The sequence below is a fragment of the Lactuca virosa genome, chromosome 4 (assembly GCF_052849685.1).
Source record: "Lactuca virosa cultivar CGN04683 chromosome 4, Lactuca_virosa_CGN04683_v6, whole genome shotgun sequence".
In the NCBI taxonomy this organism is placed as follows: Eukaryota; Viridiplantae; Streptophyta; class Magnoliopsida; order Asterales; family Asteraceae; genus Lactuca; species Lactuca virosa.
Window position 1 is genome coordinate 284,944,314 of NC_136429.1, and position 16,196 is coordinate 284,960,509.

The window sequence follows — 16,196 nt, forward strand, 5'->3', positions numbered from 1 at the left end:
CGTTGTTGGCCTGCTTTACTGCCTTCCAACGCTGCTTTCTACCCTACGCTATCGATTTTAGACTCTCTTGATTGAGCTAAAACTGAACATGATATTAAAAAAAAAAAAATGGGCCCCTTAAAAAAATGGGTCATGTGCCAATGCCCTCCTTGCCCTTGCTTTAAACCGGGTTGTATATGACTAAATCAGAAGTTTTAGTTATGATATCAAACGATCTGAATTTGATAGATGCGGAATCAACTTCTTATCATACCTAAAAAAAATATCAAACTAACCTTAAGAATTTACGGATATCCTTCTAATAACTAAAATATATTTTTAGAAAGAAATAAAAAATAATACAACACCAAAGTTTGACTTTAGCATTGTTTTTAAAACCTACAAAACGCCTCATATATTTATTGCTAGACTAGAAGCTACGTGGACCCTTATGTATATATACTATTCCCAACCCAGGGCCACGCAAACGCGTACGTCAGGTTTTACGACGCGCGTTTTGTTTATGCCGATCGATAAATTTTTTAATATTAAAAATATGCGTTTACATTTTCAGGTCTTTTTTTTTAATAAAAGCCATCTTTTGACCTTTATTCGACAGCCACGATGTTGAAGGGCATTTCTGTAATTTTGATCAGGGATTGAAAGGGATATGCCCCTATCCCCTATATAAAGAGCGTTCGGTGCTACGCAATCTTCATTCATACTTGAAGCTAAAAACACGTATTCGAAAGCTACACGAATTCGAATTAGGTTTTCTTGAGAGACAAATTTGGGGGAAAAATGGCGTCAGAAGGAGTTGTTATCGGCTGCCACACCGTCGACCAATGGAAGGAGCAGTTTGACAAGCACGTCGGCTCTACCAAATTGGTAACCTCAACTTCCTTGTTATGGTCATCTACTTAGAATTTGTTTTTGTTTTATGATATGATTTTACTCGTTATGCATTCGATTCTGTGGATTTGCTTTAATTCGGGGCTTTATCCTTTTGAGTATGTTCAGTAGGCAGTAGCTCTGACTGCACAGATCGTTTATTGATTCATATGAATAATTAATGAAAGGTTTTCCCCATTTAATCGTGACATACCTTTGTTGGATTGACTCATGTGTAATTGCTTTATTACAATTTTGCGGAAAATTTTAGTTAATTATACAAAATTTAGGGACAGAGACACCAAATAAGGTGCTAAAGTTATATCGGGTTAGGGTTTGTTTTGTTGCTTACCTTGAATTGATTTAGACTTCGAATTTCTAAAGTATATGTCCCTTTACACAAAAATCTTTGTTTTCATAGAAAATTGAAAGCCCTGTTACACTGTATCTATCTATGACTTGAATCTAATACAAAAAGATAACATTTGAATGGAAATCTTGACAGGTGGTTGTGGATTTCACAGCCTCATGGTGTGGTCCATGCCGTGTGATTGCACCAGTCTTGGCTGAGCTTGCTAAAAAGATTCCCCATGTTACCTTCCTTAAGGTTGATGTTGATGAACTTGAGGTAAATTTCCTCTTATTCAAGTTGTTTTAGGGTTATTTTGGGTATTTAAAATTAAGCAATTTGTGTTTCTTGGTGTTACAGAGCGTTGCTCAGGAGTACTCAGTGGAGGCAATGCCAACATTCCTGTTTCTTAAGGAAGGAAAGGTAGTGGACAAAGTTGTGGGTGCTAAGAAAGATGAACTTAGTGCATGTGTCGCTAAACATGCAGGAGAAGCTACTGTTTCTGCTTAATGTATTTTAAATTTGAATGATTGTGAGCAACTTTTTATGTAACCATGTTTATGACTTGAGGTTTATCTTTATGCATAAATGGAAGTTGCTGTGATGTGAAGAAAATGGCTTTTTTATGGTTGGTGTTGGGTTTTTTTTACTTGTCATAAGTTATTATTTTTATTCATCCACATATCTTTATAGGAAGTTGCTATCCATGATAATTGCACCAGTTACACAGGAAGTTGAACCTTGTAATCCTGTATGATGTGAAATCTTCAAATACGTCGTCCATTTAAGGAAAACGCAAGAAATGGCCTAAAAATGAGAGGAAATATGTAAGACTTTAAACAAAGACAAAGGATGCTTAAATATGTAACAGAACCAATGTGCATACTCCACAAGAAATAAAATCCTATCAAATGAAGCTGTGTAAATAAAACTGTTAATGAAGTGGGACGTCTCTTTGTTTCATAGTATGTTGTATATGAAACAGTTTTGTTGTGTATTATGGAGATATACATGTGGTACTCCTTGTAATGAAGAATAATTAAATTAAAGAATAAGATTTATTTTACCTTGAGCGGTAAAATGGATAGTAGATTGGTTAGGCAGCACCATAGGAGGATTGCAGCACCGCCTAATGAGGAAGAAAAGCATCGTTAGTTTGGAAAAAAAAAAATCAAAATTATGTGGATGGATAACAAAACGCAGTGGAACTGTGGAAGTATCACCACCCCCTTATAAATGATAGTTGATGCTTATAGTTGATGTTTAAGATAATACTTTTGGCAATGTGAAAATGCCTTAAATATCGTGTTGTAAGTTGTAACACACATATATTAGTAACACTCCATGGCTATTATATGGCATTAAGACAATTCGGAAGTTTGGTCCAACAAACAATATAAATCGAGACTTGTCCAAAAAGGGGTTACAAAACTAATCACATGTTATTAAGATGCTAGAGTTATATACAAAATTATTATAAGGCCACCAAAAAGTACTCACAACATCATCAAAAGTGTTGTCACTCCAACATCACGTCTAAATCGTTTTATACTTCTCACTGTACATCACCGATTTATATTTAATTTTCAACTATTCAATAAATTAAATGATAAATGAAGTATGAAGCAAACAAAAATATTACATAGAATAAAAACGTTACATCGATTTAAATAAAGGAAATTATGTAATCGACTAAATAAAATTAAGCCGACATTGCAAAAAAAAATCACATATCCTTATATTTATTGCGGATTTGTCTTTCACCGTAAAAAAGTATGTAGGTCCTCACCCCTCAGAGTGTATGTAATTTTCAAAATTTGCATATTGTTCAAAATTTGTATATCATATTTGGCTTCCTTAGTTATCTCTATTTTTCGCTCTTGAAGTTGAACGTAATGGTTAGATTTTTTCTTGAAAATGTCATTTCGATTGGATTCAAAATTTTTTTTACCTGATCCTGATCCGAACGCCATTCACATTGTTAGAGTTTGGGTCTAAGAATATCAATATAAACTTGGATAATTCTAAAATTGTGATTGCAATCACTTTCCAAAATTTGTGATTTCGACTCTATTGTATGGGGTATCATGAAATCTAATTTTGGATAATCCAAGAATGAAAATCTAGAAGTCAGACAACTACCAAATCAAAAACTCAAAAAATTACCTTGATGTTTTGCGATTTGGGTGAGACAGATGAGAGCAAATGATCAATTTCGGGTATCAAAAGTGTTAACCCTTTCCAAGAAAATTCATCTTCCTTTTATAAAAGGAAGATGGCGGTTGGAAGTTGGTTGCACATAAAATGGCGCCAAAATGGTGATTATAAAGACATAACCGAGTTTTACATCACAATGATATCACAACCTAGTTTTGGAGTATAACGTCTTGATTTTCAGAATAAAATTTTCATTTTTAAAATAGAATAAAACATTCATTTTCATAAAGACACATCCAAGGCAAAACCATTTATTCATAAACCATAATCAGAGTTATAAGGAAAACAACGCAGAATCTCGAATCATAAAACTGTTGATGTATGTGTCAAGTCACGACTTCACATTCCCACGAACTGATAAAGTACCTAAAAATATTTAATCCATGACTGTAAGCCAAAGTTTAGTGAGTTCCCCAAAATATCGCATACAATACAGGAAATCGTACATAACAGTTACGGGTCTATCTCAACCTAACATGTATGTTTCAACCGAACAGGTATGTTTCAACCGAACAAGTATGTTTCAACATTTATTTCAACCCAAACTAATATGTTTCAACCAACATGTGTATTTCAACCAAAACCAACGTCCCTCTAACCCACCATAGTCTTTGTCGTCCCCATTCGATTAAGCCTCGGAGGAATGGATTGAAAAATCGGCAACAAAATCGTTTATGCTTCTATGTATGTCACTACCACCATCGCTCTATGTAATTCAGGGTTCAGGGATCGATTCCACTGCTTTCTTCCTTTGTAATATTCGCATAGTTGCAATGAGCGAAAGTTATAACGAATGACAGTTAAAACTAGACGCCGACAACTCCGTGTAAGGTTTTCTATTTCTTCCAGGATTAGGGTTCTGATTAACTATTTCTATTTCTATTTGGGTTTGATTTTAAGGATCTGAAGCTGCTACAACTAATTGAATATATGAAACTATTAGTAACTGCTATCGATGTTCTTCTTCTTTTTCTTTTTTCCCGAATTCAGAGGTTTCAGCTGTGAATTGATTGAGGCCGAGACAATTCTATCGTGTATATTAGAACAAAGATTGTCGGGACAAATTGATATGTAACTGTGAAGGTACTCGTCGACTACTCTACCTATGTGATTTTTTCCTCTGTTTCTATGAGTCTGTATTGTAAGTCTGTTTCAAGTGCCCCTTTCTAGATTCCAATTTAAAATGAGTAGAAACAATTAAAAGAATACCCTAATATGGGATAATTAAAGAAATAGAATTACAAATATGCTTAAAAAACTAGCTGCTATAGAGTTGTGGGGAAGGGCATCTATGTCATTTTTCATGTTGAAATAAGTTAAGAAAGAGTATGGTCAAGTGATTTTGATTTTGATGGATGAAAGTTGTTCATCTGAATGTATTATATTCAACTCTAACTAAATAAATTTAGTTTTTTTAGTTTATTTCATGTTGTTGAAGGAAAAAATTTGAGGATATTGATTCGTTTCTGCTTCAAAATTATCAGATCCATTATATTAAGCATTATGTTCACAAAATTCCAATTCAGTTATATGTTTTCCCTAGCTTCAATAAGTCTTTGGAAAAGCTGAAGTTGGGGATTCTGGAAAGACGTTTTTCCGACATTAGTAATGGTACAGAAATTATTGTATGGTTATGCAAGAATGGACTCTAGGCCTTCTTCTGGAAATCGACCAAGATAATGTAATAACTTAACTGTTTACTAAACTATCATATTATTATTTTTAATATCCGTTATTGTAATTATATTTAATCATAAATTATTATTGATTGTTGCAGGATGGACAGATTGATTATGGGGAATTTTCTACAATGATGAGGAAGGGTAATGGTGGAATTAGGAGAAGAACCATGAGAGGCAACCTTAATTTAAACCTAGGTAAAGCTCTTGGTGTCGTGCCACTCCAAAGTCAACCACAGTGAAAAAATTGACATTTAGTAATTAATTCCTACAATTTCTTGCTAATCCGTTTTATTATTGTTATTATATTGGTTTTAAACTAAATAGGGTTAACTTTGAACTGAGATATATATAATTTTGACTTTGAACTTTGATTTGGTCTTTGTTTATGGTCTATGGTGGCTTGTGTAAGAAAATTATAGGGTTTGTGGTGGAGATCTGGATACCAACTTGGATCGTGAGAACACTTTCCAAACTGATATTTCTACCCTATGCCTGAGTTGCATGAAATTCGGCCTAGGATAATCCAAGTGGACACTTATGATTCTAGGCGTAGAAATCGTAAGCCAATTTGCTAGAAAGATTATGTGAGAGTTTGAAGAAAACGAGAGCTAATTCTCGGATCATTACTTCACAACAGGAAGAGTCGTTTATATAATAAACGTAATTAGGGTTTCATTAGGGTTGGGCCGTCATTAGTTGCTTTGGAAGCAAGTCAGGGTAATCCAGATTAATGAGGATTTAGGGTTACCAAAACTAAGGAGTTTCGTTAGTTTTACCATAATCACCCTCATTAATCGGAATTTTCCACTATGTTCCCACATGTAAAATTCGGTGAGGTTTTGGGGCGCTGCCCCAAACCCCGCGGGACCCCAGCCAGGGAGTCTGCCCCTTGGACCCCGCTGGGGGCGATGCCCCTAGACCCCGCCAAAGGGGCGCCGCCCCTTTGGAAACCCCGGACCCAGGGGCGCTGCCCTCGGACCCTCAACTTGACGTCGAACCGGCTTCTAATTCGATCTTATACATGTGTGCACTCCTGCACCAACCCGTACATATATTAGAGTACAAATAAAGAATCCCCTTAGCTCACATGTGAGTTCCAGTTACATAAAATGACATGGTGACACTAAAATCACCAACAATCCTCCCCCATTTTAGTGTAACCCTTAAACAAACATAACCTTATCAAAACAAACCAAACCAGTAGATAATGAAAATATTGAAACGATTGAATTTCCACTTATTATCATACATTTTCAAATACTCGAGAATCAGGGTGTTCTAAGAATTGAACCCATCAACCCATTTGAATACCAGAAAGTAAAATACATACTAGTTTATTGAATTTCTAGCAAAATACAACTTGACACTAATATAAAGCCATGTGTCCCAATCCTTTCATGATCGTTCAAGGTCAAGTCCACAAACTCTTAAAATGCGGCTACACTTCACAATCACGTAGGTAACTCCTTTCCATGTATATACACATACACTTATCAAAGGAATTATTAAGAAGTTCAACTTCAACCTGACTAACTTGCAGAACCGAACACATACCTGGGATGAAAACTTCAGGTGTTCCAATCTATAAGTATGAGCTTTCCACATTGAATTCAACTCCTAACATTATATTAGGAGAGAATTTGGTGTTTCATCATTACATAATTAAATGGACTTTAATCCCATCCCGATTACAGACTTGTGCACTAAGTCTCTTGTCAGACCTTTAGTCAAGTGATCTGCCAAATTTTTGTTGCGATTTCACAAACTCAACCAAAATCACACCATTCATGATTAGTTCTCTAATAATACTATGTCTAACACCTAGGTGTCTATACTTGCCATTATAAACCTGGCTATATGCCTTAAGCCAAAGTGCCTGCACTATCACAAAGGATAGAAATATGTGTTATAGGTTTAGACCACAAAGGAATCTCATAGACTAACGCAACAAACTCAGATTCCATTGTCCAGTTTGTAATGCAAGATTGCTTCTTGGAAGCCTAAGAAATGGCACCTCCCCCAAGCAAGAATACCCAACCAAAAGTTGAGGAATGGTTCTCCATGTTGGTTATCCAACTTGCATCCGAATGACCTTCTAAAACCGAAGGACTTCCCAAATAACTCATGCCATAATCCATGGTTCCCTTGAGATACTTGAACACTCTATTCACTGCTTGTCAATGTTGAGCACTAGAATTACTAGTATACCTACTCAATTTACCCACAACAAAAGCAATATCAATTCTGGTACTTGTCATGGCATACATCAAGCTACCAATAGCCTTAGAGTATTCCAACTGTGAAATGGGAACACCATTATTTGGCATTAGTTTCACACTTGGATCCATAGGAGTACTCATAGGAGAGCAATCGGTAAAAATAAACTGCTTGAGTATTTTCTCAATATAATGACTTTGACTCATTACCAAACCTTTGTTCATCCTTTTAATTCTTATTCCAATAATTACATCAGCCGCTCCTAAATCTTTCTTGGAGAACTTAGATGATAACAATTTCTTTGTTTCATCTACTTGATTTTGGTCAATATTAAATATCAACATGTCATCTACGTATAAGCAAATGATCACTCCAACTCTAGTAGCATTATCAAATCTACTATAGACACATTTGTCGCATTGGTTTGTCTTGAAACCAGAAGAAAAAATAACTTCTTCAAATTTTTGATGCCATTGTTTAGGCGCTTGTTTCAGCACATACAAAGATTTGACAAGTTTACAAACCATATGCTCTTTACCGGGCATAATGAAACCTTCTGGTTGTTTCATGTAAACTTCCTCGTCAAGATCACCATTTAAAAAGGGTTGTTTTCATATCCATTTGGTGAATAACCAGATTGTGGATACTTGCCAAGGAAATCAACAATCTAATAGTAGAAATACGTGCCACTAGAGCATACGTATCAAAATAGTCAATCCCGGGTTTTTGTCTAAAACCTTGAACAACTAACCGGGCTTTGAACTTGTCAATAGTCACATTAACATTCATTTTCTTTTTGAAAATCCATTTGCAACCAAGTGGTTTAGAACCTGGAGGCAAATCAGACAATACCCATGTGTTGTTCTCCAGAATTGATGACATTTCATCATCAATTGCTTCCTTCCAAAAGACACTATCACGAGACTCCAGGGCATCTTGATAAGTCTTAGGATCATCTTCAATACTATAGCAATATGAGTATTCAAGATTAATTTCATCCCTTGAACCTTCCACCAAATACAGTTGGAAGTCGGATCCGAATTTTTTTGCAATTTGGCCTCTTTTGCTTCTACGAAGCTCTTGTGGTTCTTGTACGTTACCACCATCTTGACTTTCTGAATTTTGCTCTTTATTAGCACCAAAAGTCAGATCCTTATGCCTTTGAATTGGTGAAAAGCGCAACTCATAAAAAACTGCATCCCGTGATTCGATAACAGTGTTAATTGAAACCAAATCATTAGGTTCTATTACATAAAACCTATATGCCTTGGAATGTTCAGCATATCCTATGAATATGCAATCAATTCCATGTTCTCCCAAAATTTTCTTTTTGGGCTCGGTGAGTTTTACAACTGCCCGACATCCCCAAACCCGAAAATAACTCAAATTCGGTTTTTTCTTCAACCAAAGTTCATATGGGACTGTTTTGTTCCTTTTATTTAGAACCCTATTTAATAAATAGCAGGCCGCTAACATGGCCTCTCCCCAGAATCCTTCACTCAATCCTGAGTATGACAACATCGAGTTTACCATTTCCTTTAAAACTCGATTTTTGCGTTCAGCAATACCATTCTGTTGGGGTGTGTAAGGTGCCGTGGTCTCATGAATGATACCCACTGATTAGAAGTATATGGGATCCATATATTCATCTCCCCTATCAGTCCTAAGACATTTAACCGGAATGCCCAATTGCAATTCCACCCTGGTTTTGTATATTTTGAATTTATCTAAGGCTTCATCCTTAGAATGTAACAAATACACATAGCAAAACCGAGTGCAGTCATCAATAAAGGTGACTACATACTTTTTATTTCCCAAAGAAGGAGTGGAGTGAAAGTCACACAGGTCACTGTGTACAAGTTCCAAAACAGCTGAATTTCTAGTGACATTAGGAAAGGGCTGTTTTGTCACTTTTGTAAGCATGCATGTTTTACATTTATCAGATGTCATATCGAAGGCTGGAATTAATCCATACTTTGACATCTCATGCATCTTTCTAAAGTTGACATGACCTAATCTTACATGCTAAAGCATAGATTTATCAACATTAGACGCAGAAGATACAAATGCATAACTTTGAACAGACAATAATTTGTCAACAATATTTAAACGAAACATTCTATTATTTAAATATTCAAAGCCAATAAACATTCCACCTTTAGATAAAATAAACTTATCCGACTCAATAACTTGTTTAAAACCATCAGAATTCAAACAACTAGAACTAACAAGATTCTTGCGAATCTTGGGAACAAACAACATCAAATAACTTATTTGTCTTTCCAGAAATAAATTCAAGACACATAACACCTAAACCAGAAATATGAATAAAAGAATCGTCTCCCATTTTCAACACCGACCCATCTTCAAGCGGAGTTAATGTTTCAAACATCCGTTTTTCCTTGCATACTGATGGGTTTTGAGCAGAACACCATTCCTCTGGTGTACATGCAACCTTAGTGCTTTGGATCTAGGTTTTCCTCAAGTTATACATGCAAACAATCTTCCAAAGCATAAACCCTAATCTAACATGTCTAAGAACGAAATTCATATGTAAATAAGGGTTTGGAACCTTACCTTACTTGTTATGTAGCAATAACAAGAACAATCCACAAAGTCCTTGACTCTTGAAAGCTTAGTGCCCCAAGTGTTGCACCTCTAATGGAGTTACAAACACTCAATGCAAAGGATGAAGTAGGAGAGAGGAGGATTTCGACCACTCTCGGGTTTCCCAAAGGCATACACGAAAATTCTTAGTATTTGGGTCTATTTATACTTGTGGCTGATAGGGTTTTAGGTGGAAACCCTAATATGACTGCTTAAGCCTTAAGCAGCCCATGGACCACTTCAAGAATACTCCTTGGACGAATTCTTTATGGGCGTCCCATAGAATTCGTCCAACCTTATTCCAAGGTGATCCATTAGTCCAATTGCAACTATCAGTGATTTGCAATATCAGTCCCCAATTATTTATGAGTCTCTTTTGACCACTCAATTAATTCCAAATTAATTTCTGATCAATACTAATTAAATAATATGATTTCCAAATAATATATTAATCTTGCAATATATTAATAAAACCATTTTGAGTACGAATTTATTATTCATATAATAAATTCTACTCTCTCTCTCTCTCTCCTCTTTTCATCCTATCAAGTTGCATGAGTGAAGGCAACCCAAAAGGACCATGCCCATAATCGGGTCAAGTATATACCAAAATAGTTATGGGCTTAGACACCTAATCCAACAGTCTCCCACTTGGATAAGTCTAATAACTATTTTTTCAAGTACGACTTCAGAACCTGATTAGCAATCGTAGCTTTCAAAAGCCATTGTCGAACTCTGATCTTATCAGCAACGCGTCCTTTAGATAAGGGATCATATATTCCTCCATTCTAGATATCATATGAACTGAGGCATGGATTATAATCATTCTCTCTGTTCATATGTTGTTTCCCGATTTTCGATTTATGACGAATGACTAATTGAACAGATCAAATCAGTCCAGGCTTGGCCAAGCGCTTTGGGGTGTCATCATTAAATCATCGAGGGGCCCATAGATATCGTTTTTATCCAACTTTGGGTAAAAGGAACGGATAAACGTCGACTCATATGCTTGCACTATTTACCCATCAAATCACACACAACAATATGTTTTATAACATCAAGTTACTGATGCGTTTACGCATTATCAATGTGCAACCGACTCGTAAAGAACAACTCATATCTCTCCGTTTCAAGAATATAAGATATTATCGTCTCACCAATCACTCATGATAAAATACATGAAGCGATTCAGATGAGAGTGGGTTTAATCCAATACTCAAATTTTATTTCAGGAGCACTCATGAACACTACAACAGACTTTTGCTATGTCTAAACGCTTTAGACAATCTACAGTCGGATTCATGACAGTCTTGCCTCAATACCTACTCCCAACGTATGATCGACTGTGGATGTTTGAATAATCTTATTTTTCGGGAAGTCAAAACATGCAAAGTGAAACACAAGAATAATTGAATCCAATATGGTCTCAAACTCTTGAGTATAAATAAAACACTTATTACTTAATCACCATATTGATTACACATTATTCATTGTATAATGTTTCGGATAATCAACTTAATACTTGAATAAAACACAATAGTTATCCCATGATCTAAGCATGCACACTATGTTTACATATGGTCCTTACTTTGTGAAGTAGATCAATTGTACACATTTCCAATGACACTCATTTCATAATTCCTAAATCCCTATCATAAGTGTAAGAATACCAAATTCTTGCCACCATTAGAATGTATTCGATTCTAACATTTTACACAATGATCCTTTTGTAATGACATAACACAAAAGTCACAAAGACTTTGTCAATGATATTACAAAGTTCTCTATCAGAAACTGTTACAAGATAATTCCACGAATGCGAAGTCTCAAATTCAAAGTACATTCCTTTGAACATCCTTCTTGCATAAAATTTTCTAATCTACATAGATTCTGAATATCCAACTCCTATTATGGAAACATTTCCATATTTGCCATATGACAACTCATTCTTAATAGAATCCTATCTATTCATAATAATGCCAATATGTTCCATTCAATACTATACTTCCAACCGCCCACAAGAGACCAATCCTTGGCGAACTTTAGATCGTCCTTGACAGTTGTTTAATTATTTTAGTCATATCTGGTTTTGGTCTTTTTTTTCTCTTAATGCCCTAGGCATATGGAAAATTAGAACAGTCGAATATTACAGCATATGCAATCGATCCTATAACCAAATCGTATGGGATACGATTCATAATGTCTTACATAAAGACATGATACTTTACCAGTCTCTTGTTATAACATTCATATATGTCCTTTGACTAAATTCGATAAAAATTTCTCGATCTAAGCTTTTAGATTTGAAATGAAGTATAAATTTCTCTCCCTTAATTATAGCAAAACAATTTTTCAACCTCTGCAACTTTGCGAATTGAAACTTTTGTTTTCTATAATTAATATTGCTAGCTTGCAACACATAATAATCATGCTCCCACCAACATGATAATTATCTTCTTACCAGCATAACACTTATGCTCCCACTAGCTTTGACATGTATTCAGAAATCAGTTGGACTTTTGGAAAACAATACCTATTGACTTTCTTTCCAAAGTTCATATTTCTGATACGAAACACTTCAATAAGCTTTTATCTAAGCTCATACACCTTTTAGAAAGCTCATATGTGCGTCTAAACAATTTTAGAACTCATAACAATAAGTCTTAAATATTCAAACTATTTGCCATATCTCACAATTCGAACTATGAAGAGGGATGCCGTAATCATAATCGAATTTGAGAATGAAAATATCACAATTGCTAACTCTTCAAAACCCCCTTAGTGAAAGCGTTTCCTCACAATCATTTTCATGAAGCGGAGAGAAACCTGATGACACTTAGATTTTTATGTGTATGTGTTCCTATCCATGTGATTTTGTCATAACCATAATCGCAAGACAATGTTTGTGAAAAATCTAAACTCATATGGACTGAACTTGTTCAATCTTAATTTCCTGCCATCTGGCAGCACAAGGGCCTACCATGTCTTCCAAGTTGTTTAGCAGCTCACCCATACAGATCAATGTACTTTCATTGATCAAGGTGCTTTGCCTTTATGCATTCAAATGAGAACTCATAGAACTCACATGCATAGTCAACTCAACTGGAATGGCAAAGAAACAAGAATATGTCAACACGATAGGTTATAAACCTCAAGTCGTGTGCTAGTGATATACAATAGGTTTACTCTTGATAATTTCTTGAAACTTTTCAAGATCTTTAAGACTCCCACTGACCTATTGACATATAAGATTCTATTGTCAAGAAACATTACTTGACAAACAAATATTCAAGAGTTAGTGCGGATTCTTATCAAGACAAACACTTCAAACAATTGGTCCTAGTTGGTCTTTGTCTTATACAAGACATCACAACTTACCAATGAAAATGTGCAAAAGTAAGAACATTCCTACTAAAGAGTATGTCACTCAAGGTACAATCTTGGAGTATGACTTTAAGACTCGATTTTGGAACGAAGTATGATTCACCTTTTGATTTAAATATTTCAACAATTCCCGATTTCTCTTCTTAGCCATACTAGTGCACTAAGGTGTCCTTAGAGGATCAATCGTGATATGGTTTCATAATTATTAAGATGTTCATAAAACATGATACTCAAGTACTCTCCCTTCTTTTCAGATTGGATAAACTTTTATCTTTCTGGCTAATCAATTTTTCTTATTCGTTCTGCTGTTCATTGAAACTTTTCTAATGGTTCAGAATCACACTTAATCTTGTAAGCATAACCATGTTTACTAAGATTTTAGTAAATCATGACGAATAGTCTTATCGTTCTTTGTGGTGGACTTGACCAGCGCACAACAATGTGTACCAGTCTTTCACTTGACTCACATACTTATGTGAATAAGGAATCAGTCTTAATTTCCCAAATACGAAGGTTCTCATTCATCACACAATACAAGTTGCATGATTCCAAGTTTCTGTCCAATTGAAACTTGGGTGATGAGAATCTTTCCTTATTTGGTAAATTATGACATTACCACAAATGATATAACTAAGAATCACATCCATTTCAATATTGCTAACAATAGAAACATACAAACATCAATTTTCACAAAAGTCATTGCAAGGATATGTCTATATAAATAAGACAAAATCAAAAATTTATTTTATTTATAAAAAAAAACATGGAAAAACATGTCCTTACAACGCAATTACAAATGAAAACTATGTTACTAGATATTCCTAAGCAATCTATCACAACTCCTATGCAGTAGCTCAAAAATCCAATCATCGAACCATGCGATCGAAATCCATTTCTTCGCGATCAGACTCAGCTCACTCTTCCTTTTAAGCTTTCTTTCTTTTCTTCGATCCTACAAAACATCAAAATGCAATCTTATCACATCATGTATTAAGAATCTACAAATGAAAACTTAATAGAGTTAGATAGTGAATTTTACCTGAACCAGAGTCATACATCTTGACTCTCCCATCCTTGCGATCCTTCAGATAGATACAACAACTTCGCAACCAATGCCCCTTCTCTTGGCAGTAGAAGCAAACAGACTTTTTTGGAATAGTACACGGGACAATCTCAGACTTAGCCTTTCTCTTTACCAATTGGTCAAACGGTTTGACCTTGGCTGATCCCTTTCCATTGGGAAGATAAGACTTTTCTTGACTTCCAATGTTGCCATTGTGAATGTCCATGGAAGTTTGGGAGGTTGATCTACCAGTCAAATTTGCTTTACCAGTGCGCCAAATCATTGCTGATTCAGCAGCAATAAGCAAATAGGTAAGATCAATGAGGGTCACGTCGTGGTCCATCATATAGTAAACTTTAACGAAGTCACTATATGATTCAGGAAGTGATTGAAGAACCAAGTCAACAGCCAGCTTCCCCAAGACTTTGACACCCAACATTCTCAACTTGTCAATATGCAACTTCATCCATAGGACGTGAGCACATATAGACTTTCCATCTTCGTGTTTGCTTGCCAATCCGACTTTGGTGACCTTGAACTTTTCAAGTCGACGAACATGTGGGTCAGGGAGAACAATTGGAGGAGGTGGAGGGAGCGAATCATGATTTTCGTTTCCATGATCCAATCGTGGAACATCATCTTCATGTGGAAAGCTTTTTCCAAAGGATTTGGGAAGACCATAGTTGTTAGAATTTGACATCTACAAAAAAGGGAGAAATTCAAGTTAGTTAATTAGAGTCCGTAATATAACACCCAAAATGAAATATTAAGGCTAGGACCCAACACATTATTCTACAACTCGAAAGAGGGATGCCGTAATCCAGTTGCAGAATATTTGAAGGTAGGTAACTGACGATTTACCAATTTCCACCATGAATAACGAAAAGAAAATTAGGTTTTAAATGAATTGAACCTCCTAGATCTTTTGAGATTCATTGAACTTTTCAATGGCATGTTTAATCTCGATTATGCCCTTCAAGTTTGTGACTGGGATGCCGAGGATCACAAACAAGGTGTGAATAACCATGCAAATTAGCTTGGTACTCTCGAAGACGTTTATCACCTAATCAATGTGCCGGTTAACCACACACGCTCCATTGATTTATGATAATCTATGAGCTACCCATTTCCATCCTTCATTGGTCCCATATTAGTGTGCTGGTTAACCACACACGCTCCACTAACGACCAACAAGGTGCAATGTGCAATTTCATGGATTAGCATCAAATTCACATTTTTCCTAAAGTAACTAAGATTTAGGAATTTTATAAAAGTGTTTAGTTACTTCGTATTTCATTATACTTATAATGGAAGGTTGTGTCCTATCCTACCCGTTCGGCTAACGACCCTCCACTAGTCAAGGGTGCGGTGTGTAAGAGTGGATACCCAATGACGGTCATTTTACAGGCCGCTTCCTTAAACACCACTTATAGACCAGCTTCGTGAATAAGGCCTACTAACGGTAAGACTGACTTTTTACTTATACATATATAATATATTAGATTTTTAATTTTATATAGTATTAGGGTGTATTTTATACATTGAAAATACTAAGTGGTTTAATCTATTAATAAATTAGATTTTTAATTGATTAATCTTAAACAATATTATTATGGATTTATTAATTTTCTCTTTTAATTAAACACTTAATTAATTTAATAAAACCATAAGGGGTGATTTGAACTATTCAAAATACTAGGGTTTTAGAATTTAATATTTCAAAATTAAAACTTTTAATCAAATTTTAAATTCCAAAACATGAGTGAAAATTTTAAAACTTTTCAAAACATCTAGATCAAATTTAATA

The 16,196-nt window shown here is 35.1% G+C and overlaps 1 protein-coding gene across 1 annotated transcript; it reads left to right on the forward strand.

Annotated features, from left to right (window-relative positions):
- The first annotated feature begins 683 nt into the window (after positions 1–683).
- On the forward strand, positions 684–1,845 carry LOC145108350 (thioredoxin H-type 1-like). Its single transcript, XM_079045371.1, has 3 exons — positions 684–867; positions 1,376–1,498; positions 1,580–1,845. The coding sequence occupies exons 1-3, from the start codon at positions 781–783 to the stop codon at positions 1,727–1,729; spliced, it is 360 nt and encodes a 119-aa protein (XP_078901497.1). The 5' UTR covers positions 684–780; the 3' UTR covers positions 1,730–1,845.
- The last annotated feature ends 14,351 nt before the right edge of the window (positions 1,846–16,196 follow it).